The 27,918-nt window shown below is 43.9% G+C and overlaps 1 protein-coding gene across 1 annotated transcript; it reads left to right on the top strand.

Annotated features, from left to right (window-relative positions):
* Positions 1 to 5,300: 5,300 nt before the first annotated feature.
* Positions 5,301 to 27,888, top strand: Sars1 (seryl-tRNA synthetase 1). Its single transcript, XM_042679682.1, has 11 exons — positions 5,301 to 5,569; positions 15,488 to 15,558; positions 18,220 to 18,300; positions 19,738 to 19,896; positions 20,915 to 21,058; positions 21,776 to 21,931; positions 24,311 to 24,532; positions 25,545 to 25,674; positions 25,944 to 26,101; positions 27,016 to 27,145; positions 27,484 to 27,888. The coding sequence occupies exons 1-11, from the start codon at positions 5,434 to 5,436 to the stop codon at positions 27,639 to 27,641; spliced, it is 1,545 nt and encodes a 514-aa protein (XP_042535616.1). The 5' UTR covers positions 5,301 to 5,433; the 3' UTR covers positions 27,642 to 27,888.
* The last annotated feature ends 30 nt before the right edge of the window (positions 27,889 to 27,918 follow it).

Genomic DNA, 27,918 nt, shown 5'->3' with positions numbered 1-27,918 from the left:
TCAAAGTGGTAGAGCACTAGCCTTGAGCAAAAGAGCTTAGGGACAGTGCCCAGGCCCTGAGTTCAAGCCCCATGAATGACAAATACACACACACACACACACACACACACACACACACACACACACTATTCTATGGACTTTAGTGTGCTCATAGAATTATATATTTTTGTTTTCAGTACTGGGAATAGAACCCAGGAACATTCACATGCTAGACAGGTGACTACCACCGAGTCATAACTCCAGCCTGTACACATGCGTTAGATCTACTGTGGGAGAAAGCCTTCAGCCCTTGACCTAGGGCTGCAGTGGTTTGTACAAAGCTATTTGAGGAGAGACTGTAGACTCAGGAAATAATGTTTAAATTATATTGGTTCCCTAGGGTCAAAGAATATACAAATAACTCTTATCCTGTACCTGTCACCTGTATTTATTTCACTGAAAATGCAAATGAAGATTGTGGTGTATTGATGGACCAGGGGATTTCTTATGCCAACAAAACTTTTTTTCCCTCTGACTCTACCTTAAAGATAAGACTGACTATATTTATACAAAAGAGACTTTATAACAGATTTTTTTTCCAGACTTGTAAAATCAAATTTGTGTCTGGTGAGGACAAATTGGATTTCCTTTTTATTCTGTATTTTAAGCATTTGTAGTTTATTAGGGGATGGGCATTGCATGTCATATTTTTGGTGAAATAAAAACATACATTTGGAGTTGTTTTTCTTGAATGTAAGTGGGCTGGTTGGCTGGGTAAACAGAAAATGGTGTTTTTGAGTCCTAAATAGAAGGAGGAGACCGAAAAGGGCCAAGAAGAGCAACATAGACCTTTGCTAGGCGTTTCCTCCCACGTGCTGAGGTGTCCATGATCAGAACCTCCATTTTCATAATAGTAAAGTTCACCAAATGATACCAAGACCAGGTGAGTGGCAAACAAGTTTAACACATAAATCACCAGGCTTGTTCTAGTTCCCCTCAGTTCAGGCCTCAAATGGCACATGGCCAAACACATAATTACAGACCCACAAATATAAGTAGATTCAGCTACTTGGGGGTAGGAAGTATATTATTACAGACTGGATGTGGAGAAAATCCTAGAGTTAAAATTTCCCAGGGTTACTGGCTTTTCCTGCTTCAGTACTTTCCTTCACTTTAGTTGAGGGCACTTGACTCCCCAAAAGAAGTCTCTCCAGTAGGTGAGTTTAGGACTTGGTGGACTTTTAAGTCTGAGTGATACAAAGCACCACCAGCTCTACATTAAGGTGTTTGGGGGAATTTTTAGCTTGGAAACAAGCATCCTCCCCTCCAGTCCCTCTACTCTTCTGATGCCTGAGACCTTTGTTCTTTTCTTCTTTACCTCTCTCCTCTCTCCTTATATTCCCTTCTACCTCCTTCCCTTCCTACACAGTCCCACTAGATATCCTAGGATCATCTTGAGCTCCATAGTTTCCTGCCTCAAACTCCCAAGTGCTGGGATTATAGCTGTGAACTACCACACCTGGCTCAATGTCCCTTGTCTAGTTTTCACAAATTTAACCATATACTGTGCAGGGTGCTAAATACAATAAGCCACAGACCATCAAGTTTGAAATTAAATGTATGAGGGCTGGGAAGGTGGCTCAGTGGTAGAGCGCTTGCCTTGCATGCATGAAGCTCTGGGTTCGATTCCTCAGCACCACATAAGCAAAAAGAAAAAAAACCAGAAGTGGCGCTGTGGCTCAAATGGTAGAGCACTAGCCTTGAGCTGAAGAGCTGAGGGACAACACCCAGGCCCAGAGTTCAGGCCCCACGACCAGACTCCCCCCCCCCCAAAAAGAGAAATGTATGAGATGTAAATGTGAGAATAATTTTGTGTATGTGTGTATGCGTGTGCACGTGCATGTGTGTGTTTGCCAGTCCTGGGGTTTGAACTCAGGCTGGGCACTGTCCTTGAGCTGTTTTGTTCAAGGGTAGCACTCTACAGCTTGAGCCATAGCTCCACTACCAGGTCCCCCACCCCCTTTTCTTTTCTTTTCTTTTCTTTTTTTTGGTTTATTGGAGATAAGAGTCTCAGGGACTTTTCTGCCCAGGCTAGGTCATGATTCTTAGATCTCAGCCTCATGAGGAGCTAGGATTGCAGGAATAAGCCACCTGTACCCAGCTTCATTGAGTGGATAATTTTAAAGGTTTCCCTGTCATTGACAAAGTAGTGGCCAGAGAAGTTACTGAGGATTTGTTCTACACTTTAAAGAAGATATTTCATTGTGAACCACAGACAAACATGACAAATAAACAGATAAACTGGTACAGTGGCAATACAAAACTTTGTGGACAATTTGCGAGATATTCAAAGAGACTTTAGAACATCAATGAATTTCTTTTTACTGGTGAAGCTGACCATCTCTGTAATTCCAGCTACTTGGGAAACAGAGAGGGAGGGACATGGGAAAGAAGAAGTGAAGAAGAAGAAAAGCAGGGAGAAACAGGAGTAGAGAAAAAGGAAAAGGAAACAAGGAGAGGAGAGGTAGGCTTACTACTTCCGGGTTAAGAGTATTTAAACCCCTGAATCTTCAAAAGTAACACCAAGAACTATTCTGAGTATAAAGGGATAACAAAAATGACACATCCAAGTGGATTTAAACTCTCATCAGGACATTTTAATTTTATCTTTTTATTTTTTGTCGGTCGTGGGGCTTGAACTCTGGGCTTGGGCGCTGTCCCTGTGCTCTTCAGCTCAAGACAAGCGCTCTGCTGCTTGAGCCACAGCGCCACTTCCGGTTTTCTAGTGGTTTATTGGAGATGAGAGTTTCATGGGGTTTCCTGCCCAGGTTGGCTTTGAACCGTGATCCTCAGATATCAGCCTCCTGCATAGCTAGGATTACAGGCGTGAGCCACTGGTGCCAGGCCTTTTATTGGTTTTTATAGTTAGTTGCTTTATTAATTTTGCAATACTAGGGCTTCAGACTGTGCTAGGCAAATATGCTATCACTTAAGTCATGTTCCCAGTCCTTTTTTTTTTTTTTTTTTGGGTCCAGTCATGGGGGCCTGAACTCTGGGCCTGGGTGCTGTCCCTCAGCTCTTCAGCTCAAGGCTAGCACTCTACCACTTGAGTCACAGTGCCACTTCCAGCTTTTTCTTTTTCTTTTTGCTTGTGTGGTGCTGAAGAATAGAACCTAGGGCCTCATGCATGCAAGGCAAGCGCTCTACCACTGAGCCACCTTCCTGGCCCCCCCAGTCCTTTTTAGGTGGTTTTTCAGATAGTCTTTCCTCAACTTTACCCAGGCTCAGGATCCTCTTACCTCTACCTCCTGAATAGCTGGGATTACAGGCATGAACCATCATCCTTGGTACATATATTCTTACTGGTAAAGCTGACCATCTTAGAGTCAGTATATAAGATACTCTCTCTCTCTCTCTCTGCTGGTACTGGGGCTTGAACTCAGGGACTGGGTGCTGTCCCTTAGCTTTTTTGTCTAAGGCTGAAACTCTGCCATTTGAGGCATAGCTGTACTTCTAGGTTTTTTTTTCTGGTTAATTGATGATAAAAGTCTCATGGATTTTCCTGCTAGAACTGGCCTCAAACCTGGGTCTTGAGCTCTTAGCCTCCCAAGTATCTAGGATTGCAGGCATGAGCCACCAGCACCCAGCTTGGAAACATATATATATATGTTTCCAACACATTATATACTATATATTATATATACTATAGTATATATATTATATAATGTATTAAATATTAGTACATATATGTTATGTAATATATAAAATAATATATATGCTATAGTATATATCACACACACACACATATATATAGGCAAAATATGGTTCTAAGCAATAGGTTATAAACAACTCTAAACATCTTGTTCTGAGGAACCCTGGCTCAATCTGTTGATCAGAAAATTGAATCCTTACCTAATATTTTTATTGTGTGTGTGTGTGTGTGTGTGTGTGTGTGTGTGTGCGTGCTGGAGCTGGAGTTTAAACACAAGAGCCTTGTGTTCTTTTTTTTTTTTTTTTTTTTGGTCAGTCATGGGGCTTGATCTCTGGGCTTGGGTGCTGTCCCTGTGCTCTTCAGCTCAAGGCGAGTACTCTACCACTTGAGCCACAGCACCACTTCTGAGACTTGTGTTCTTGATTGACTTTTTCACTCAAGGCTGGCAGTCTACCATCTAAGCCATACCTCTACATCCTGATATTACTTTCAAAGTTAAACTCAAGATAGATTGAAGACTTAAGTCTACACTAGAAACTCAATAGAAAAAAATATTGTGAGATACCTAAAAGTCAGAAGTATTAAACACGAATTCAAGGCCAGTCTTAGCTACATATATAGTAATACCACACACACACACACACACACACAGCTATATATAGATATATAACTATAGATCTATCTATATATATATATACATATATATGGCTTTTTTTTTCTTGATCCTGGGGCTTGAACTCAGGGCCTGGGCATGTCCCTGAACTCTTTTGTTCAAGGCTAGCATTCTACCACTTTGAGGCACAGTTCTACTCCTAGTTTTTGAGTAGTTATTGGGAAATAGTCTTATGGGGACTTTTCTGCCCAGGGTGGTTTTGAACTGCTATCCTTGGATCTCAGCCTCCTGAGTAGTTAGGATTACAGGCATAAGCCACCGGTGCCTGGCTCTACTGCATTTTTTCACAAACATAAGAATGTTATACAAAATATGATATAGTCTTTGTTCAAGAGGATTTCAAATTTCAAGACCCCAATGCCTGTAACTGCCTTCAAATCTGATACTATTGTATACTTTGGAAAGCTGGGCTTTCCCAACCCTGTTATTTTAAAGGTTGGTAAAAGGACAACCTGATTTACCTAGATTAAGAAAGGTATTTAAGCTTTGAAGGAAGAGAACAGAAACCTTGAAGTAACAAAATGTGTAGCTATACTCCCATAACAAGATAGAGAAGCTACATGTGGTGTGTTACTTGTAATCCCAGCACTCAGTAGGCTGAGGCAGGAGGATTACAATTCCAGGCCAGCCTGCACTACACAGACCCTCTCTAAATGAATGGATGGATGGATGGATGGATGGATGGATGGATGGATGGATGGATGGACTAATGAAGGGGCGGGAGAGAGAAGGGGAGAAGGGGAAAGAAAACTGGCATCTAAGAAAGGCTCCGGCTATCAAATCACGAGAGAACAGTCTTTAGCCTGGGCTAGGATAAACCCTTCGACAGGAGAAAGGGGAGTCATCTACAATTTCGTGGGATGATCAGCATCCTTGACAGATTGGAGCAGAGTTGGGAGCCCTACAGCAAGCAGAAGACCACGCCTATCCTATCCACGCCCCTCCCACCACGGCCCCACTGCGCCTGCGCGCAGAGCCAGGTCAGCGTGCATGCGCAATACGTCAGTCACGGGCTGGCGGCTGTGGTCCTGTCCTCGTTTCTGTGAGTGTTGGTCCGGAAGACACGAAGATGGTGCTAGATCTGGATTTGTTTCGGGTGGATAAAGGCGGGGACCCAGCCCTCATTCGAGAGACGCAGGAGAAGCGCTTCAAAGACCCGAGACTAGTGGACCAGCTGGTGAAGGCAGACAGTGAGTGGCGGCGATGTAAGTACCGGGATGCGCGAGGTATCCCTCGGCTTCGCCGCGCGAATCCAGTCACCGCTCCAGAGGTCACAGCTTCCACGCTTTGCCATGTTCTCTCTCGGGCTATGGTGGCTCCCAGCCTTTGCCGGTCTCCCTAACCAGCTGGCGCCGGGAGTCGTCCGGCTTTGCCCCGAGCTCAGCCTGCGCACAGCCTCTTCTGCGCGTGCTCAGTGCTCACCGCCGGGTCGGCGGGGAAGGCGCACGGCGCATGCGCTGGGGGCAGCTGTCAGGCCTGCTGCTTTTCCTCCACCCGGGAGTAACCCAGGTGGGAGCCGCCAGGGCGAGAGTTTTTAGTGGAGTTCCAGTCTCATCACTAATCCCGACCGTCTTTTGCTAGGCCATCTTGGCCTCCCTGTTGGGATAGGATCAGGAGTGGTCGTCTCAGACTTGAGTCAGGTCCTTAGCACATTAGGTTTATTCCACCGTCTTGGAAGCATGTGGGGGCTTTGGAGAATGCCCTTGGCCCAAAGCAGCGGTCCCGGAGCTTTGGAGATGGCCATTTTCTGACCTATGAGTCAGTCATTCCCGTGGCAGATCAGACCGACCGAGGGGAGGGATACTGTGAGCCGACAAGAAAAGCTTGTGATTGCTGAGGTGGTTTGATTTGTGGAAGTTGTGGTAGAGTTGGGCAAAAACCTGAAGCTGATCGGAGCATCTTTCAGAACGCTAAATCAAACCCTGGAATCCTCCGCCTCTCAGTCGGCCTAGATTAGCCCGAGGGCTCCCTGCTGGGCCGGATGTTGTCAGACACATGTGATTCGTTTTGTCTGATGCAATAGGTCCGTAACCAACTGAGAACCAGGTTCTTCCCCCCTCCCTCCCCCCTCCAATGATTTTTTAAAATTAAGATACCTTAGGAGGGTTCGTTGTGAGGTTTCCAGACGTGCACAGAATGTATCTCTATCAGATTCACCTTCTCTATCTTTCTCCTTTGACCCTTTCCCCTTTCTTAAAACAATTTGAATAGAGTTGAGAAACAGGTTTATGATAGGACCACAGAGACATTAGGTACACAGAAGTGTGATGGATTTCTGTTGAGAAAATTGATTTTACTAAGATTGTAAGGTCTTGGGTACCAAATAAAAGTGTTTATTTGGAGTTGTATGCTGGTTCTGTTAATTTGAGACACTCGAATGTGGTAGTTTGTAAGATTCCATCCTTGAATCTGAAGGTTTGAATTGTGATGGAATTGAAATTGCCATGTTTTATTTAGGCTAAAAATACTCTAGACATGATGGTATAAACCTGTAATCACTCAAGAGGCTCAGGTAGGAGGATGCCTTGAATGCAAAGCCATCCTGAGCTAGTCTGGAGACCCTGCCTACAAACAAATCAAAACAAAATCTCTCTCTCTCTATATATATATATATTTAAGGTATTATCAGGAGTGTCAGATTTCTGTATCAATCAGGTCATTAGCCAGCAGCTACATATATGACTAAATTTTTTGCTGCTTTCTTGTATGTAATATACATGTCTGTCTCTGACAAATGGGGACAGATGAGCTCTTTAGGGACAAAGATTGAGTTTTATACACATACATGTAGGACATACAGATGTCAGAGAACAAATTTACAGCAACCAAAAGATTATTGTTTGTTTAATTGTATTGTTTGTTTGTTTTGTTTTTTTGTTTTTTTTGCTGGTCATGGGGCCTGAACGCTGGGTCTGGGCGCTGTCCCTCAGCTCTTCAGCTCAAGGCTAGTGCTCTACCACTGGAGCCACAGCGCCACTTCCGGCTTTTTCTGTTTATGTGGTGCTGAGGAATCAAACCCAGGGCCTCATGCTTGCAAGACATGCACTCTACCGCTGAGCTACCTTCCCAGCCCTGTTTTTTGAGATTGAGATTTCACTGTTTTTCCAGGCTGGCCTAGAACTCATGAGCTCAAGTCTCAAATGCTCCTCTTGCTTCAGCCTCTTGAGTAGCTGGAACTGCAGTTATATACACATACCTGACTAAACTCTCACACTTGCTTTAAAGGCGGTGTGTGTGTGTGTGTGTGTGTGTGTGTGTGTGTGTGTGTGTGTTTTAATGGGGATTGAACTCAGGGCTTCAAACAAAATAGGCAAGTGTTTACCACAGGACAGTGTCCACAGTCCTATTTTATTTTATTGTTTATTTATTTGTGTATTTCTTTGCCTGAACTGAGGCTTAAATTTGGGGCCTGGACACTGCCCTTCAGCTTTTTTGTCCAAGGCTAGCACTTTGTAGTTCTACTTCCAGCTTTTTATTGCTTAACTGTAGTTAAGAGTGTCCTGAACTTTCCTGTCCAGGCTGGATTCGAACCTTAATCTCCAGATCTCAGGCTCCTGAGTAGACAAGAATTCAAGCATGAGTCACCAGTGCCCGGCCTTTTATTTTATCTTGTCTTTACTAAGTTACCAAGGCTAGCCTTGAACTTGCCTCCACAGGTGGCTTTTCTGTATTGTTACCAGAGTATGAATACATACATTTTCACCAGGGTTACATTGATTCAGGATTCCTGCTGGTTTAAACATCTTAATAGTCCTTATTTTTCAATTCTAGATCCATTAACACAGCATTCTATAAATAAAATAAGTGTGGGAAAAACAGGACAGGTAAAGCAGACGTTTAAAGAGAAGGGTTGAAGAATTTAGGAAAGAACAAAAAGGAGATGGTCATTTCAGTTACTTCCCCTATAAGCTGGAGACAAAGGAAATACATCTGGAAGGTTAGCATCAGAAAACTTAAGTTTGCCGTGTGTGTGTGTGTGTGTGTGTGTGTGTGTGTGTGTGTGTGTGTTTGTGTGTGTGTGTGTGTGTGTACATGTATGTACTTAGGCTTGAACTAAGTGCCTGGTGCTGTCCCTTAACTTTTTTTTTTTTTTGTCGGTCGTGGGGCTTGAACTCTGGGCCTGGGCGCTGTCCCTCAGTTCTTCAACTCAAGGCGAGCGCTCTACCACTTGAGCTATAGCGCCACTTCCGGTTTTCTGGTGGTTTATTGGAGATAGGAGTCTCACGGTCTCTCCTGCCCGGGCTGGCTTTGAACCGCGATCCTCAGATCTCAGCCTCCTGAGTAGCTAGGATTACAGGCGTGAGCCACCAGCGCCCGGCATGTCCCTTAACTTTTTTTGCTCAAGACTGTTCTACCTCTTGAACCACGCTCTACTTCTTTTGGGCTTTTGGTGGTTAATTGAGAAATGGACTTTCCTGCTTGTGCTGGAAAGTCTGTATCTTAGCTTCCTGTGAACCATTGGCACCCAGCTTCGGTTTACTTTTTTTTTTTCTTTAAGGATTAAAGCAGAAGAAATGTCATTGACATGTAGATTGAAATGAAGGTATTTTCGAAACCTGTCCCTTTTTTGTCTGGTTTATTGGAACGGTGCACAAGAACATAGTCCACAGCAGTGGCCCCTTGTAATTTTTTATTTAACTCATAGGTATATCCCAGATGTACATATAATTCCAGTGTGTGGCACTGTAATAAAGGCTTGTGGGCTGTATGTGTATCCAGAGCACTTAAACTATGTAGTCTAAACAGTGTACCACAAGGGCTCCATTGAGAACACAGGAGGCTATCCTAACTTTCAAGTCAACCTACCACCACACTAGTGATGACTGCAACTCACTGAGCTGCAATTTTTTCTTTATTATTCAGAGTAGCATAACAAAGGCACATTTGGGCATATTTGTGTTGGCTGTACTCCCCAAGCCGCAGGAGTACTGTGATTCTTGGAATTTGCTGCCGGCCACAGGAATTCTACCCTACCCAAAAGTCTTACTTTTTCTTACCTTTACTTCAAGTTCTGTTTTCTTTTTTTTTCAAGTTCTGTTTTCTGTTAACCTTTATTATAAATGCCTTAAGCCAAACCCTTATCTTTGTTTACTCCACAGTTTCTCAAACTCTCTCTGAGTTAGGCTTAGTCCAAGGCAGGAAATCTCTCTGGAATGCAATTTAAAGTCTAGGAGTAGCAGTCTTAAATTTCCTGGGACTGATGGACTGGGATGGCTGCCAAACATGTAGTTGTGTATTTGCTTGTAGTTACTCTAAAAAAGACTGTTGTGGGGCACCAGTGGTTCACAGCTGTAATCCTGGCTACTCAAGAGGCTGAGATCTGAGGATCATGGTTGGAAGCTATGCTGAGCAGGAAAGTCCATGAAAGTCTTAATTACCAGTTAACCACCCAAAAGCTACAAGTGGAGCTGTTGCTTATTACAATATTGCTTAAGTGCTGGAACACCAGTCTTTAGCAAAAAAGCTAAGGCACAGCGCCCAGGCCCCAAGTCCAAAACCAGTACTGCACCAAAAAAAAAAAAAGAAAAAGAAAAGAAAAAGAAGACTGTTATTTTAACATAATAGATCCAAAATTTTTGTTTTTAACAAAGTACATTATAGTATTTTGTTTTGTACAACTCTCCTAAATCCAATGTGTGTTGTTTTGCACTTACAGCACCTCTCTGGGCTGACCACATTTCAAACATTCAATATTCACATGTGTCTAGAGAGGACCTCATTGGACAGTGCAGTCAAAGGGCATAAAGCTCCAAAAACTTCAGTGTAATTTACAGTCTCCTATGGTTCCTAGCCACGTCTTTTGCTGCTCACAGCATATGATCTCCCAATCTTTGTTCTAGCTATTTTATATGACTCAGATACTTGTTTACCATCTTGTGACCAGCGCTAATTCCTAACACTTTCCCCCCTCCACCCAGCTCTGCTCCTGTAGCACCTTGTCTCATATTTCTGTCACAGCATTTATACTTTTTTATATGTTCTTTCAAAGCTTTTGTTTTCTGAGCTGGAATATATGCAATACAGTATAACGACTAATTTACTAATAGACACAAGTAACCATTATCCACAGTAAGCACCCCAGGAGCCTCCTTTCACCTCTCTATCCCTCCTGCAATTTGTCTTCTCTCTCAGCCATGTATAGCAGTAGGTGGTTATTTTTCCCTGCTGCATAATATTCCAATGTGCATATATGCCAGTAGAATTGATTGGCAAAATTGTCGACAAAATGCCATTGAAGCAGAGTGAGTTATTACCAGTTTCGAGGGAATATGAATTAGTTATATACACTCATTAAATTTTATTGTAAATTGACAACTTATAGCTGTATAGACTTAAGAGATACAAAATAATATGATTTATGAATACAGTGTGGAAAAATTAAATCAAGGCAATTAACATCTGTCACCTTCAGTATGGTCATTTATTGTGCTGAGAACCTATATATGTTCTGTTATGTGTTCTTTGGGTAGGGTATCAAAGTGTACTGTTTAAAAGTTCTTGCTTTGGCCTGGTGGCTTGGCTCTTGTTAAGGAAAAGAGGAACTGCTTTGGGATAAGAAAAGATATTTGAAATGTAAGGTTTTGTTTTAAACTAGTTTCTTTTCAAGAGGGAAATAAGACAGGCCCCAGATTGTTCAAGAAATAGCGGAGAGTATAGTCATATTTTGATATTACTTGTGCACTGTTAAACATTTCAAAATCATATGTGTTCATTTTATGTACATTTATGTACATTTTACCCTATTCAAGCTAGCCAATCACAAGCAGATTGTGAACCGGAGCTCAACCAATCTGAGCAGAGGGGAGGGGCCTGCTGCATTAGGAATAAACATCAGAGCAGACTGCCTGCTCTGTGTGCTTGCTTGACAGATTTTTGGCTAATGGTACACCCTTCTGTGCAGAAGTAAATTTTGCCTTGCTGAGATAGTTCTTTATTTTCTTGTCTATCATCATGACTCCAAAGGTTCTTGGATCATGGAGAACATATTTATAACCGTAGACACAGCACTCGTTTCCTATAAACATGTACCTGGGAGTGGAATGGCTGGGTTATATAGGCTGGCACATGTTTAGATTTATTAGGTATTGCCAAACATTTTTCCAAAGTGGTTGTAGTGACTGATACTCCACCAGCAATATCTGACGCATTCTGTATTCTTCCCAGTACTTCCAAGTTCTTTCAACTTAGCTAGTCTGATGGTTACACTTGGCTTTAATTTCCATTTTCCTGCAGACCAAAGATCTCTTATTTTGCCAGAAGAAACAGAATAATTCATCTCTCTATTGCAAACTTAGAAAAGAAGGCAGAAGAGGGCCTCTCTTTCCTCCAGTGACAGATATGAGAGTGGAAATCACACTATTTGAAGGGCTTTTTTTGGGGGGGGGGGTCTGGTCGTGGGGCCTGAACTCTGGGCCCGGGCACTGTCCCTCAGCTCTTCAGCTCAAGGCGAGCACTCTACCACTTGAGCCACAGCGCCACTTCTGGCTTTTTTTCTTTTTGCTTATGTGGTGCTGGGGAATCAAACCTACGACCTCATGCATGCAAGGCAAGCGCTCTACCACTGAGCCACCTTCCCAGCCCCTGAAGGGCATTTTTTAAATGTTGGTGTATTTCTTATTTTGCAGTAGTAATCTTTTTCTGAGCCTTGTCCACATGCCTTGCCATCTACCCTCTTCACAAGGTTCATTTGGTCTTGAGACCTGATTGTTTTGCACTTTTAGGACATTACAAAAGCTTAATAGCAATTTGGTTAACCTGCTTTTAGAAGTGTCAGTTAAAGCCTTTTTACTAGATGGATTTTTTTTTTTTTAGTGTTTTATAGGAATTTTTCTACATTCTGGATACAAGAACACTTTCATTAGATACATACACAGTAGTAGCTTCTTCTAGTCTCTGACTGGCCTTTACAGTCTTGCCATATTTTGACGAACAGACGCTTTTAACTTTAGTGGTCTAGTTTAGTGACATTTGTGCTTCTCATGTGCTGTTTTTTACATCCCAAGTTTCAAAAAATATTTTCCAGATTATTTTTTCTACAAGTTTTGTTACTTTTATCTTTCATATTTAGGTATGTGATTCATCTCACATTGTAAAAGCTAGGAATTGAAGAGTGTTTTTTTTTTTCTCATATGGACAGCCAATAACTCAAGAACAGCAAAGTAGGAATAGAGGGAACTTTCTTAATCTAGTAATTGTTGTTTATTTTAAAAACTATCCATAGCTAACGTCTTTGATGATAAAATAGTGAATGTTTACAATGGGTGCCAATGCTAAGGCCTGTGATCCTAGCTATTCTAGAAACTGAAATGTGAGAGTTGTGGTTCAAAGCCAACCCAGAAAGAAAAGAACATGAGACTTTTGGTCCAATTAGCTAGCAAAAGTTCAGAAGTGGAGGTGTGGCTCAAGTGGTAGAATACCAATCTTGAGTGGAAAAAGCCAACTAAAAAGCTCAAGGCTCCGAGTTCAAACCCTAGTACTGGCACAAAAACAGGTACAGTGGGGGCTGGGAAGGTGGCTCAGTGGCAGAGTGCTTGCCTCGCATGCATGGTACAGTGTTAAAAACAAGAAATTTACACCACTGCAATGCACAAACCTTACTGTTTTCATATTTTAATGTGTGTATGCATACATGCTTGCATATATGTGCGGGCGTGTGCAGACACGTGTGTTCTATGGGATTTTATCACCACTACCAGCCCACCCAGGCTGCAGGCCCTTTCTTGCTATGTCTTTCCAGTTACGAATATTCCCTTTTCCCATCCTCCTCTATCCCTGAAAATCACCATTCTTTCTGGTTTCCATCTCTGAAATTTTGTCTCTGTTTATAAATGAATGAAAAAAAATAGGTATATCATTTTGTGCTAAAGTTCAAAGAGACATCAAAGACATAAGCTTATTGGCAAAACCTCAGATAGTACTGTTAGGTTTTTAAAAAGAGGTAGCCGAGTAAGAACTGCACCACGCATGTGGTATTCAGGTAAGGGGTAGGTTTATTCAGTAGACCTGCTGGGACCAGGCAAGGTTGGCACTCCATGTGGCTGGGAAAGGCCTGGGAAAGAGAGAGAGCTGGGAAAGAGAGGAAAGAGAAGAGCTAGAAAAGAGCAGAGAGAGCAGAAAAGTGAGCGTCTGGGAAAGGTGGGAAAGAGTTGAGAAAGAGCTAGAAAAGAGCAGAGAGTGCAGAGAGAACCGAGAGAGCTAGAAAAGAGCAGCGAGAGAGGGCCTCTGGGCCTGGGCTAGGCCTTATCTAGGGTATGGGTGGAGAAAGGTGTGGCCACATCAAATTCAGATGTGACCTCTTCCAGGTGTCCCAGTTGCCTAGGTAACGCAGGTACTAGGTGGAGACTTTGCTGCGAGGAGGATGGAGTCTGCTAGCCATCCAGAAGCGGACCTTACAAGTACTATGTGTAGATTTTGTCAATTTGACCTCTCCAAAGCTTAATTTTTACCATATTGCCCCCCAAATGCTTAGACTCTAGTGATCCAACTTTTACAAATCAGAATTAGACTGATGAGCCATAATAGGTTAATTTGGGCCAATATGCTAGCTGATTACTGTATCCTCTTCCCCCAAAGAAACCATATTGTAGGGAATTATGAAGGCTGTCACAGAAAAGGGAATAACTTAACCATTTCTAGGCTAGAGATGTAGAAATATGGTTGCCCTCTTTCTTTCTTTCTTTCGTTCTTTCATTCTTTTGTTCTTTTGTTCTTTCTTTCGTTCTTTTTAAAATAATGTACATTAGTTATGCAGAGAGGATTTCATTGTTACATTTCTATACATGTTCACAATACATACCAATCAATCTTAACCCCCTCTATCACTTTCCCTTTCCCACTTCTGATTGCCTTTTTCTAGATTCCAGTATATAATAAGCATAGTTTGAGTAAATTTTAACATAATTGGCCAGGCTATGGTTATATGAATTGTATTTGAATATCTTCATTTGTGTTAATGCACAGTATCTGGGTTGATACTTGTACTTTTTGGGGGGTTGAGGGAGGCGTGTTACAATGATTTGAACTCAGGGCCTCCCACTTGAGCCATGTTCCCAGCCCAGTATGCCATTTTACAATTTCAACTTCAGAAAGGTTTTTTTTTTTTCTTTTCATCAAATACTGGGGATCCCCTACTGTAGTCACCAGTCAGTTAACTCAAAGACCCTTAAGATTTCTCAACTTTATGAGGTAGATTTCAGTTCTGCCTCCATTTTGACTTTAAGCTGAGATCAATATTTTGTTAGTCAGCAGTGTGAATGTATATACATGTGTGTGTGCTCATACACACACACACACAGAACATGCCAGTCCTAGGCCTTGAACTCTAGGCCTAAGTGCTGTCCCTGATCATCTTTTTGCCCTAGGCTAGCACTCAATACTTGAGCCATAGCACCACATCTACCATTTTCTGAGTAATTTATCAGAAATGAGAGTCTCATGGACTTACCTGCCTGGGCTGCCTTTGAACCATTATCCTCAGACCTCAACCTCTAGAGTAGTTAGGATTATAGGCATGAGCCACCAGCACCCAGTTTGTTAGCTTTCTGTTAACACAGCGATCAGCTTCTTTTGTGAAAGATTTGCTTTGGGCTCACAGTTTGGAGGGTCAGTTCATATTTGTTGGTGCTGTTGCTTTTGGAACCTTGGTGAGCTTGTGAATCATGGCCGGAGTGTACGGTAGAGGAAACTGCACACCTCTTGGTGACAAGGAAACAAAAAAAGAAAAGCCAGGTGCCCCTAGCTCACACCTGTGACACTCTTCTCTCTGATTAATCACAGAAAAAAGCTGGAAGTGGTGCTGTGGCTCAAGTGGTAGAGTGCTAGCTTTGAATAAAAGAAGTAGAGGTACAGTGCCTAGGCAGAGTTCAAGACCCAGGACTGGACAAAAAGAGAGAGAGAAGTGGGAGGGGAAGGGGATGGATTTCCACTATCCCCTCCACAGCATACCCCTGTGACCCAGGACCTCCCAGCTGGCCCACCTCTTAAAGGTTCCACCACCTTCCAGTAGTTCTAGGCTGGGGTCCTCTCAGAGCCCTTATCCAAACAATAGCAGGTACTAAGGAGCCACAGTGAGGAGTAGCTGAATTCTGTGCATCTTTGGATATTGTTCCCTTCTTTATTCTTAGGCAGATTTCAAGCCGACAACTTGAACAAACTGAAGAACTTATGCAGCAAGACAATCGGAGAGAAAATGAAGGTAAGAGAACTAAGCAACAGCCTTGAGAGCTTGAGCAGACTCATAATGAATTCTTTATCCATTTCCCCTTTAGCCACTTTATAAGAAAATATATTAAGTGAGATGGGCCTGACTGTGATCTCAGCACCAAGCCTTCTAGACTGAGAGTTCAAGGCCAGCCTAAACTACGTAGTGAGACCCTGTGTCCAAAAAGAAAAGCACTAGGGGTGTGGCTCAGATAGTAGAGCACTTGTCTAGCAAGCTTGAGGCCCCAAGTTCAGTTTTCAGTACCACTAAATTAGTGAATTAATCAACTAGTTAATTAATTGAATTCAGTATTCTCGATCATTTTTAAGCTATACACCCCGAAATGAAACAAGCAAAAGGAAAATTTGGAACCAGAACGAATGAAGACTATAACACAAAGCCCACCTTCTATTCAATGAGACTCTACATTTTTCTAGCTATGGAAACAAATTTTAATTCAATGAATGTTTAGTTTTCTTCCTGTTGGCCTCACGATGCTTAATCATCTGCCAGTTAGTGGTCCCATGACACCTTTGGGAAATGTAGACCAATAGGAGCTGGGGGTTTGTTTTTGTGGTAGTGGTGCTTGAGACAGTCTTACTGGCTACTCCTGACCCTCCTGCCTCAGAACTGGGAGTTTGGCACTACATTTGCATGCTATCTCACTCAGCAAGCTGGAGGGTGTTTTTGATAACAGTAGGTTGTCCGACCTCGTACTTTTAAGTGTATAGCACTGGGGAGTGTTCTAGTACTTTCCTAAACATCTACATCTCATTTTGGTTTTGACTTTTGCTGCAAACCTGGAGAGGAGGTAGTATATTAATTTATCAGTCTTCTCTAAAGAGAAAAGGAATGGGTTTAGGAAATTAAGGAGCTTGCCTAAAATCACAGCTTCAGTTGAATGCAGAGTCAGACCTCAAATACAGAACGTGAAGTGGATGCTACCATTGACTCATCCTGCCTATCATATCATTTAAAAAAAAACTCCTGAGATTTTGGCCATTTTGTTTTGACACAGTAGTCAGTGGGTTTGTGATTTGTTTTAAGTCTTCAAGCAGTTGTACAAGGGGTTACAATTTTAACATCTCCATTTATGCATACGAGGCATTTGACTCAAATCACTCCTTCTGTCATTCTCCCACCTCCCATCAGGCACATCGTTTCCCACTTTTTCACATATGTACATGGAGTGTCATGACTTATTTGTCAACCATTCCTTTTTCCATTTGTTCACTCCCTCCCAGGGCCCCCCTCCCTCCCAATTCAAGACAATTCAGCTTGCTGAGTCTTTTTGGTTTTTGTTTTGTTTGGTCCTGGAATCAAACCTAGAGTCCCACACATACTAGGCAAACACTGGACCTGTTTACCTGGGCAGATTTTGAACCTAAGGCTCAGATCTTATCTTCCTGAGTAGTTAGGATTACAGGCATGAGGCACCAGTGCCTGAATTGAACATGATTTCTATACTTTTATGTATATGTGCTTAGCAGACACTAAATCTTTTCTTTCTTTCTTCCTTCCTTCCTTCCTTCCTTTCTTTTCTTTTCTTTTTTTTTTTTGGTCAGTCATGGGGCTTGAACTCAGGGTCTGAGTGCTGTCCCTGCGCTTTCCTCAAGACTAGCACTCTACCACTTCTTTTTTTTTTTTTGGTCCAGTCGTGGGGTCTGAATTCTGGGCCTGGGCGCTGTCCCTCAGCTCTTCAGCTCACGGCTAGCGCTCTACCACTTGAGCCATAGCGCCACTTCCAGCTTTTTTCATTTTGCTTATGTAGTGCTGAGGAATCGAACCCAGGGCCTCAGGCATGCAAGGCAAGCACTCTACCACTGAGCCACCTTCCCAGCCCCACTCTACCACTTCTTGAACCATAGTGCTATTTCCTCAAATTATTTTTATTTGAGTTTTGCCATGATATGATAAACCTTGTTACAAGGACCCCTGTGTAGTCCAGTTGGCCTTGCACTCATTATGTAGCTCAGTGCTGGACTTCAACTCTAATCTTTTGCTTTTGCCTCTCATCTTAAACTGGCTGTTCACACCCCACCTTTCACCCCATATCACGCATGCCCTTAAATTGTCTTCTTAAAATGGCCCTGCTTAGTATAAGGATTAGAAATGATGGTTTGCAAAGTATTACTAAAAAGAACAAATGAGAAACCAGAGGGAGGAAAAGGAGCCCTGACTGTGCCCGTGTGAGGCTGTCAGGTAGCACCGATTGTACTTAGTTGCGGAGTCTCTCATCTGTTTTCCTTGACTCTCCAGAGTCTGTCATTCCATCCATTTTTCTCTTCACCCTCAGGGCCTGAACCATACTCTTTCTCCAGAAATTTAGAGTTCATGGCCATTTCAAATACATTCTCTCTTGATTTCCATGACTGACCTTTGTCTAGGAAAAGCCATTCTTATGTGCACGGTGTTACCCTTCTCAACCTAACAGATTAATTGACTTTTCCAGGATCAGAAATCTAAGAAGTAGCAGAATAAGCGTTGAAACTTTAATTTCTGGCTTTCCATTTACTAATTTTTTTCCTTCATGTTTCAACTTCATATAGGACATTCTGTGATCAGTTTATGTGATGTATTAGTCTGACATCCACTTCAAAACAATGTCAGATATTTTCTTTTATTTAATTGGATTCTCCTTTTTTCTTCCCGCAGAAAAAAGAGCCAGTGGGAGAGGATGGATCTGTTCCAGAAAATGTGTTAAATTTTGATGACCTCACTGCAGACACATTAGCAGTAAGTTACTATCCTTTGCTCAGCTGAGCTCTTGTTCTTTTGTTTTAACTTCACCCCTAGACAGCAGGTGTTGCTTCGCATAGCACAGTGGAGCTGTGAATTTCCAACATGGGCTCTTGTTATACTGTATAGTAGAGTACTCGTTGCACATAGATAGATGAAATAGAAAAGTTGAGGGAAGGAACAAAAAAAAAAAAATAAAGCACCAAACTGTGTTTGTGTTTTGTCACTTTCTCAGTGTACTATAATTGAGTAAATTATTCACCACAGTGGGCAGTAAGTTTCTAGTGTTTTTGTCACTGAACATTTTTTTTTTTTAATCCTTGACATATAGCAAGAGTATAAACAAAGAAAGCAAAAGTGTTTGTGCTTGAAGGATTGGATTGCTAGCCTATTCCTGTCTAGCTGCCTGCTCTGGGCTCTCAGCAAGAAATCCAGTTATAGTTGGAAACATCTACAATAAGGTTAAGATAAATTACAATCTTCCTGGAATATAACACTTTAAATTTGTATACATAATAAAGCGCTAAATTGGTTTATTAAAAAAAAATTGAAAGTGAGAATTAAGGAAAAGTTCTCTAGAGTCACTATATTAAACTCCTAGGAAACAGGGTGCTGGTGGCTCACGCTTATAATACTTAATACTCTGGGCCTGAGATGTGGAGGATTGAAGTTTGAAGCCCACCTGGGTAGAAAAAAAAAATCTATGAGACTCCATATCCAATTAACCAGGAAAACAAAACAAAACGACTGGAGATGTGGTTTAAGTGGAAGTAGAACACCAGTCCTGAGCAGTCAAGTCAAGCAAGACCCTGAGTTCAAACCCTGGAATGAGAAAAAGCAAAAAAAAAGAACAACTTCTAGGATTCTGGAGCTGTTGATGCCTGCTTATAATCCTAGGATTTAGAAGGTTAATATAAGAGGGATGTGAGGTTTCTTTTGATACTACTTTGGGCTACATAGTGAGACTTTGTCTCAAAAAACAAACAAATCCAGGATATAGAGCAACAGCAAGAACACCCCAAAATCTACTCATCTCTGCCCAAGGTACCCCCCTAGAGAAAACATCATGGCCTTGTAGGACAAGATCATACATATCTCTGTGAACTAAAAGTTGTTTATTTTTAGTTTGCTTTTTTGAGACAAGGCCTCTCTATGTAGACCTTGACGATCGTTCTGCCTCTTCTCATGTGCTGAGATTATAGGTGTAAGATACCACACTCCCAGGCTGAAGATGTAACTCAGTAGTAGAGAACTCGTGTAGCATGTTGGAAGCCCTTGCTTCAATCCTAGGCCTATGAAAAAACTAGGAAAAGAAAATAGTACACATCCTTGTGGCTATGTCAGTAGAGGACAGGGCTAGGGTACTACAGCTTGCTGCTGCTGTCTACCCCAATTATGATGGCCTGGGTGTGAGTCTGGCCTGGTTATCTGCAGACCCTGAAAGTCTCACAGATCAAAAAAGTCCGACTGCTCATCGATGAAGCCATCCTGAAGTGTGATGCCGAGCGGATAAAGCTGGAGGCAGAACGCTTTGAGAATCTCAGAGAGATCGGGAACCTTCTGCACCCTTCTGTGCCCATCAGTAATGATGAGGTAAGCGTAGGTGCCCCACCAGGGCAAAGGCTTTCTTCCTCCCTGTCTGCCAGGGCTGTGGCTTGCGGTGACTGGGCCGGAGGAGAGCTGTGTGACTCTTGTTCTCAGTGTCAGAGCTAACTCTTTGTGTGTTCCCTCTGCCCACCAATTGAGCATTGCAGGAGTCAGATGCTTGCCTGATTGGGAAGTAGCAGAGACAGCAGGTAGGAGGGGACTCCTGGCACAGAAATTGCTTCTAAATGGGGCTGCTGTCCTCCACTGTGTGTTGCCCCTGGTAGCAGTGAGTCCTGTGGGAGGGATCTGTTAAATCAACCTAACCCCCCCCCCCCCCCCCCACTCACCCACACCCAGCTGAGAAGCTGCAGGTTGAAGGGAAATCTGCATGATAAAAGTTTCCTGCTGAGCGGGAGCTTCCCCTGCACAAAGCTGCTCTGAGCCCAGCCTTTGTTCCCAGACACCCCAGCCGAGGCTGGGCCCATCTGTGCCTCTTTTCATTCATTCCCTCGTGAACATTAAACTTACTGCTGGCTGGGTGTGAGGGAGGCCTCAGAGTCTAGGCCGACTCGGGGGTCGTGGCCCTGAGCCCGCCCTCATGTGGCCCTAAGACCAATGGGAGCCTGGAAAAAAAAAATCTTCTACATTCTCCTCTGTACCCCAGGCAATGGCTGATTGTCTGGGTGGCTTGTCTTTAGACAGGATTTTTGAAGTCATTTGAAAAGGTTAAAAAACAAAACAAAACAGCTAAAACCTTTAAAAAAAAAAAAAAAGCCAAAGCTACTAATTTCTTAGAAAAATCATGATTTCTAGGTTTCCTGGGCTAGAATTGTGTCAAGGACTTCATAAATGATTATTTTCCTGTTGATCAAGTTCCCTCATCTCTGTACACAGTGATTATTAGAAGCTGCTGCTCAATTTAAGCCAGGGCCTCACAAAGGTCTGTTGTTTATGGATGGGGTTTGGGGAAGATGGAGGTTGTAGAATTAAGAAATCCTCTCTGTTTCTGGTCTTGTTTCCTCAGGATGCAGATAACAAAGTAGAGAGGATTTGGGGCGATTGTACAGTTAGGAAGAAGTACTCTCATGTGGACCTCGTGGTGATGGTGGATGGCTTTGAAGGCGAAAAGGGGGCCATCGTGGCTGGTAGTCGGGGGTACTTCCTGAAGGTAAGAATTGGGAGCCAGTGGGGATAAGGAAAGGGCTAAAAAAGAAAAGCCTAAAATCATAATCATACTTAAAGAGGCCCACAAATCTGCCACTTGTGCTGCCTGCTTGTCTGCAAATGTGTAGCAATTAGATGCAATTCTCTTTCTAAGGCAAGAGAGTGCTTATCCAGATTCCATAGAACAAAAGGCACTCAGTGATCCTCCGTAATGAATGCGCTTTGCTGACTGAATCAGAACAGTCTTCGCCTTTGAGGAGCTCAGTGTAATTGGACAGTCAGACAAGTAACAAAGAATCAAAACCCAGTGTAATAAGCTTGTGGTCTGAGGAGGCCCAAGTGCTTTGAGATCCGGGAAGTGGAGGCAACAGACACAGATTACAGTAGGCACATGAATTCAGGGAAGGCTTCCAGAAGGATGTGGTAAAATAATTTTGGAAACACCGTATACTTAAGTGTGTTCTATGTTTACAAATAAGTCTAGTAGTTTCAGATTTAGCACAGGAAAACTCACATGCGCCCTGGATGAATAATGCATTTGCCTTCCTTGGGTATCTTAAAGAGAATTCTCTGAATGGGCTTCCTGGTCATCACCAGGAGTTGTAGCAGTCCACAGTCTTCAGTGGCCTGCTGCATGCCTAGGTACCTCTGAATGTGTGTTCTATGGGGTGAACAGAAGGGTGACAGGACCCAATCACCCAGTGCTGTGTCTCTACTCTAGGGGGTCCTGGTGTTCCTGGAACAGGCCCTCATCCAGTATGCTCTCCGCACTTTGGGAAGCCGGGGCTACACCCCCATTTACACTCCCTTTTTCATGAGGAAAGAGGTTATGCAGGAGGTGGCACAGCTCAGCCAGTTTGACGAAGAACTTTATAAGGTAAGTGGCACGGGGCAGCATGGGAGACTGAGTTCTTGGCCTCAATAGCACAGAGCAAGCCTCTCCAACAACATTCTGCCATGCTTCATGTCTATGGTATGGAGCACTTAAAATATGCCTCTTTCAGTCAAAGAGGCAAACTTTTTTTTTTTTTTTTTTTTTTTGAGACAAGGTCTAATAATGAAGCTATGGTTCCCTTGCCTCATCCTCCCAAGTGCTGGGATTATAGGTGTGTGCCATCATACCAGGCTTGCACACAATTTTAATGTAAACAACCACACGTAGGCTGGTAGGTGCCATGTAAAACAATGGTCTTGGCCTGGTAATCTGTCTAATATATATAAATGGAGCATACTTTATCACCAGCAGCTGAGAAAAGAAGACAGTTTATTGGGTGTCTAGACAAGCAAAAGCTATAAACATAGCGCTGATCTCCCAGCCTTCCCATGTCTTCACTCCCGAGTCCACACTGGAAGCTCCCACAGGGCAAGACATGCTTGGAATCAATGTCACTTCCCTTTGAGTACCATCCAAGGGACAGCCAGAGGACTCAGGGTGAGCTTGACATTCTGATTAGATGTAGCAACACAAAATGGAGCAACTCAGTCTGTCCAGCACTCAGAATTTCTAGAATGCCTCTGCTTGTTCCTGTCCTGCAGAGTTCATCTTCTTTATTTACTCACTGACTCACTTTAATGGTGCTGGGGTTTAAACTCTAGATCCTCATACATGTCAGAAAAACATTCTGCCGCCTCCATACCCAAGTACATTCTGAACAGATTACTGCCACTGGGTTTAACTTAAACCCAGAAAGCAGGCCATCTCTTTTTGCCCACAATTGGCAAAATGACTTGGCCCTTAGTAAATGTCTCACAAGTATGTGTTGACTAGATTTATTTCTATTCCACTAATATAGTTGTGTGAGCTATCTGCCAGCATTGACCTTTTTATCACTTATAAATGTCTTATTTTCTTAATTTACATTTCTGTGATCTCTAGCAGGGATTTTATTTTGTTTGAGTTTTTTGTTGTTGTTGTTGTTGTTGTTGTTTTGGCCAGTCCTGGCTTGAAGTCAGGGCCTGGGCACTGTCCCTGAGCTTATTTTGCTCAAGGTTAGCACTCTGCTACTTGAGCCACAGCGCCACTTCCAGCTTTTTCTGTTTTTGTGGTATTGAGGAACTGAACCCAGGGCTTCCTACATGCTAGGCAAGCACTCTACCACTAAGCCACATTCCCAGCCTTGTTTTGTTTAACTCAGTGCTTTACACTTGCTAAATGGTACTCTGCTATTTGAGCTATACCACCAGCCCTTTCTACTTTAGTTATTTTTCAGGTAGAGTCTCATGTTTTGTTTTTGTTTTTGTGCTGCTACTGTGGCTTGAACTCTGGGCCTGGGCGCTATCCCTTAGCTTTTTTGCTCAAGGCTAGCATTCTTACCACTTGAGCCATGACTCCACTTACAGTTTTTTCTGGTTAATTGCAGATAAGAATCTCATGGGCCTGAGAATGTGGCTTAGTGGTAGAATGCTTACCTAGCATACATGAAGCCCTGGGTTCGATTCCTCAGCACCACATAAACAGAAAAGGCCAGAAGTGGCGCTGTGGCTCAAGTGGCAGAGTGCTAACCTTGAGCAAAAGAAGCTCAGGGGCAGTGCACAGGCCCTGAGTTCAAGCCCCAGGACTGGCAAAAAAAAGAAAAAAAGAATCTCATGGATTTTCCTGCCTGAGTTAGCTTTGAACTGTAATCCTCAGATTTTAGTCTCCTGAAGTAGCTAGGATCATAGGCATAAGCCACTGAGTCTCTTTTACCAGAGCTAATCTGGACCTTCATCCTCTTGAGTAGCTGTAGTATGTGCCACCATACCCGCTTTTTTGTTGGATGAGATTTCACTAACATTTGCCTCCGCTGGCCTTGAACATTCTTAGGATCTCAGATCCTAAGTAGCTGAGATTACAGAAATGTAAAACTTCACCAAGCCAGAAATCCCACTTTGGACAGACCATTGCTTCCCTCAGCATCGCTTCCCCACTACCAGGCATGATGGAAGGAAATTCTTTATGCTCCTGACTTGTGTCTTTGCTGTTACTCTTTTTTTTTTTTTTTTTGGTCATGGGGCTTGAACTCTGGGCCTGGACGCAAGGCTAGCGCTCTACCCCTTGAGCCACAATGCCACTTCTGGTTTTCTGGTGGTTTATTGGAGATAACAGTCTCACAGACTTTCCTGCCGGGGCTGGCTTTAACCCATGATCCTCAGCTCTCAGCCTCCTGAGTAGCTAGGATTATAGGAGTGAGCCACCAGCGCCCCAGCTTTGCTGTTATTCTTAGATAGGTGGAAGTCCTCCCTCAGTCTTAATTAGCATAGCCCCCTCCTCCCACAGGTGATTGGCAAAGGCAGTGAGAAGTCTGAAGACAATTCCTACGATGAGAAATACCTGATTGCCACCTCAGAGCAGCCCATTGCTGCACTGCACCGGGACGAATGGCTGCGGCCAGAGGATCTACCCATCAAGTATGCTGGCCTGTCAACTTGCTTTCGCCAGGAGGTGGGCTCCCATGGCCGTGACACCCGTGGCATCTTCCGAGTCCATCAGTTTGAGAAGGTGAGTAGAAGATGAGAGTCAAGAGTAGATTCCTGGGGCTGGGAAGGTGGCTCAGTGGTAGAGCGCTTGCCTCGCATGCATGAGGCCCTGGGTTCGATTCCTCAGCCCCACATAAGCAAAAAGGAGAAAAAGCTGGAAGTGGTGCTGTGGCTCAAGTGGTAGAGCGCTAGCCTTGAGCTGAAGAGCTGAGGGACAGCGCCCAGGCCCAGAGTTCAGGCCCCACGACCGGAACAACAACAACAACAAAAAAGAGTCGATTCCTTCCACCTGCATGTCCATGTCCAGAAGAGACAGGACCCATAAAAGTGGCTCCAGCTTTCCCTATCGTTGCACAGCTCTGCTGTGGAAAACAGCCCAGGAAGCACATGGCAGAGTGGCAGACTGGAACCAGGCTGCCTGAATCCTAATGTCAGCTCCACCACTTACTTGCTGTATGACCATGAATAAGTTGCCCAACCTCCCTGTTCTGTTTCCACCTCTGTCAAAGGAGGATAATGATCATGGTACCCATCTCTAGAATGAACAAGGATTGAACCAGTCAATATATCTAAGGCACTTTACACCAAGTTCCTGGTGGCTTTAGCCAGGCACCGGTGGCTCACACCTGTAATCCTAGATACTCAAGAGGCTGAGATCTGAGGATCATGGTTCAAAGCTAGTAGAGGCAGAAAACTCCATGAGATTCTTTATCTCCAGTCAACCACATAAAAGAGCTGCAAGTGTAGCTGTGGCTCAAGTGGTAGAGCACCAGCCTTGAGTGACAAAGCTCAGGGACAGCACCAAGGTCCTGAGTTCAAGTCCCAAGGCTGGCATCCCCCTCCCCCCCAAAAAAAATCCGTTGGTTCTTGTTGCCACTGAGGCAGATTGGACACCGGTACCTCCTCTCTCTTGGGTCCCACCTGACCTGACTGGCAGTGGTGATGGACTAGGTCATCACTGCTGGCATGTCTCTACTTCAGTTCTTTATTCAACCTGCACCACTGTCCCTGTCTCCTTGGGTCCCTCTCTGCAGATTGAACAGTTTGTATATGCGTCACCCCATGACAACAAGTCATGGGAGATGTTTGAAGAGATGATCGCGACTGCAGAAGAGTTCTACCAGTCTTTGGGGATCCCTTACCACATTGTGAATATTGTCTCAGGTAGGAGACCCCTCATCTCCTCCACCTACCTTTCCTGTATCTCACCAACACCTCTCCCCAGCTGAGCTGCCCCACACAGAGCTAGCCTGCAATCTACTCCTTCCCCATGTTCATTAAGATCCCAATCCTCCTCCCTTGGGGCTGAGAAGCTCTGAGTACTAGTTCACCTCTGGGAGAGGATGTGAAGGAAAGAATTCTTCATGCTACTGGAGGGTAGCCTTCTGAAATACCAAACCTCCTTCCTGAATTCTAGAGGTTTTTCCTTACAGGCTCTTTGAATCATGCTGCTAGTAAAAAGCTGGACCTGGAGGCCTGGTTTCCAGGCTCAGGCGCCTTCCGTGAGTTAGTTTCCTGTTCTAATTGCACGGATTATCAGGCTCGCCGGCTCCGAATCCGATATGGACAGACCAAGAAGATGATGGACAAGGTAAATGACCCCCAGGGATGTGGGCAGGGGGGGCCTTCAGCACAGGGCACCGGCTCCTCAGCCTGAAGCATGTTAGTTCCCAGAACCACAGGAAATCCTGCATGCGGTCTAGACCCAAAAGAGAATCTGAAAATAACTTTACTGAGTCAAGATTCGGTTCTTTATTTATTTTGTGGGTGTGTATGTGTGCCAGTAGTGGCTCGAACTAAAGGCCTTGACACTTTGCCATTGTTTTTTGCTCAAGGCTGGCAATATACCACTTGGGCCAAACCTCCATTTCTAGTTTTTTGCTGGTTAATGGGAGATAAGAGACTCACAGACTTAGCTGCCTGGGCTGGCTTCAAACTGAGATCCTCAGATCTCGGCCTCCTGAGTAGTGAGGATTACCAGCATGAGCCCATCTAGGACTGGGTTCTTAAAGATAGAATCCTGATTCTAGCTGTATTCTACGAGGTAATTCAAGCTTTTCTCTTTCTGGCTTTGTTTTCCTTAACTCTAGAGAAAGAATAATCTCCGTTTATCTACACAGAACAAATTGGAGGCAGTGTCTTCCTTCTTTCCGCCCAAGAAGGTCGGGTTGTAAGCTCATCTCTCAAACCCAGTCCAGACCCTTATCTGTTATACATTGGGTTTGGCATGAATTAAAAGGAGGGACAACAGTGATGGTTTCTTCCTTCCTGCCAACGCTCAAAGGACTAGACCTACCATTTGTCACGCATGCAGGCATCTTCCTGGAGTTATCCAATAGGCATTAATACCAAACAATTCTAGTTTTCAAAAACTGGAGATGGATAGAAGCCATCGTTTTCATTCGGGGTATTTGTAGCTGGGGGAGTTGTAGCTGAATGCATCCCACTCATCAGGAAGACCAGATGGGGTGGAACTTGACTTCCCTTGGTACCCGCTCTTCCCAGGTGGAGTTTGTCCACATGCTCAACGCTACGATGTGTGCCACCACCCGTACCATCTGCGCCATCCTGGAGAACTACCAGACTGAGAAAGGCATCACTGTGCCCGAGAAGTTGAAGGAGTTCATGCCGCCAGGTATGGCTCCCAGCTCAGTTCCTCTCCCTCCTCTTTCCTGCCCTCACACACATTTGCAGAGTATATGATGCTGTCTCATGGGATGATCTCCCCAAAATTCTACCTGTCCTCTGGCGCTGGACAGTGCAGGGGAAAAAGCGAAGGTAGCCCGTGTGGTGTAATACTCAAACTCTGCTACAGGGCAGATGGGAGGGAAAAGGACTGATAAACAAACAGCTCTGATGATTGTGGACTCCCTTGTCCAAAGGGATTGTCGTCTTGCTGTGCTCTTGCCTGAGATCCTTGCGCTTTGACTCTCTGGGAAACACTAAGTGTTGTGCTTGGCTCTTCTCTCGCAGGACTTCAAGAACTGATCCCCTTTGTGAAGCCTGCACCCATTGACCAGGAGCCATCAAAGAAGCAGAAGAAGCAACACGAGGGCAACATAAAGAAAGCAGCAGCAAGAGAAGTCACCCTGGAAAACCGACTGCAGAGCATGAAGGTTACTGAGGCCTGAGCATCCCTTCATCCCAGCCTGCCAGGCCTCCTTTCTGTCAGCTGGGTTCTGAGGCCTGCCCTGGAGCAGGGAGGCCACGCCCCACTCCTCCCCCTGCCCCACCTGACTGCATAGCGAAGGGGAACTGTCTTGCCATGTGCCAGGCAGGCATGCCTGTCTCCCCACCAATAACTGATGAAGCCATGTAATAAAGCGTCTCTGGGGAGGGCAGAAGACGTCCTCATCTTCAACCTGGGCTCCAACCCTGTCTCTGCCTGTTCTCTCTAGGACTGAACTC

Source organism: Dipodomys spectabilis, unplaced genomic scaffold (genome assembly GCF_019054845.1).
Source record: "Dipodomys spectabilis isolate Male_0828 unplaced genomic scaffold, ASM1905484v1 ptg000002l, whole genome shotgun sequence".
In the NCBI taxonomy this organism is placed as follows: domain Eukaryota; kingdom Metazoa; phylum Chordata; class Mammalia; order Rodentia; family Heteromyidae; genus Dipodomys; species Dipodomys spectabilis.
The sequence above is the reverse complement of the archived record's forward strand: the minus strand, read 5'-3'. Positions and strand labels throughout refer to the sequence as shown.

What these genes read in the sequence shown, in the direction of transcription:
- Sars1 (XM_042679682.1), top strand. Translation starts at nt 5,434, where the DNA reads ATGGTGCTAGATCTGGATTTGTTTCGGGTGGATAAAGGCGGGGACCCA. An exon ending in AGACAGTGAGTGGCGGCGAT is followed by an intron (nt 5,570 to 15,487) that starts GTAAGTACCGGG and finishes CTTTATTCTTAG; the next exon opens with GCAGATTTCAAGCCGACAAC. An exon ending in TGCCCATCAGTAATGATGAG is followed by an intron (nt 19,897 to 20,914) that starts GTAAGCGTAGGT and finishes TTGTTTCCTCAG; the next exon opens with GATGCAGATAACAAAGTAGA.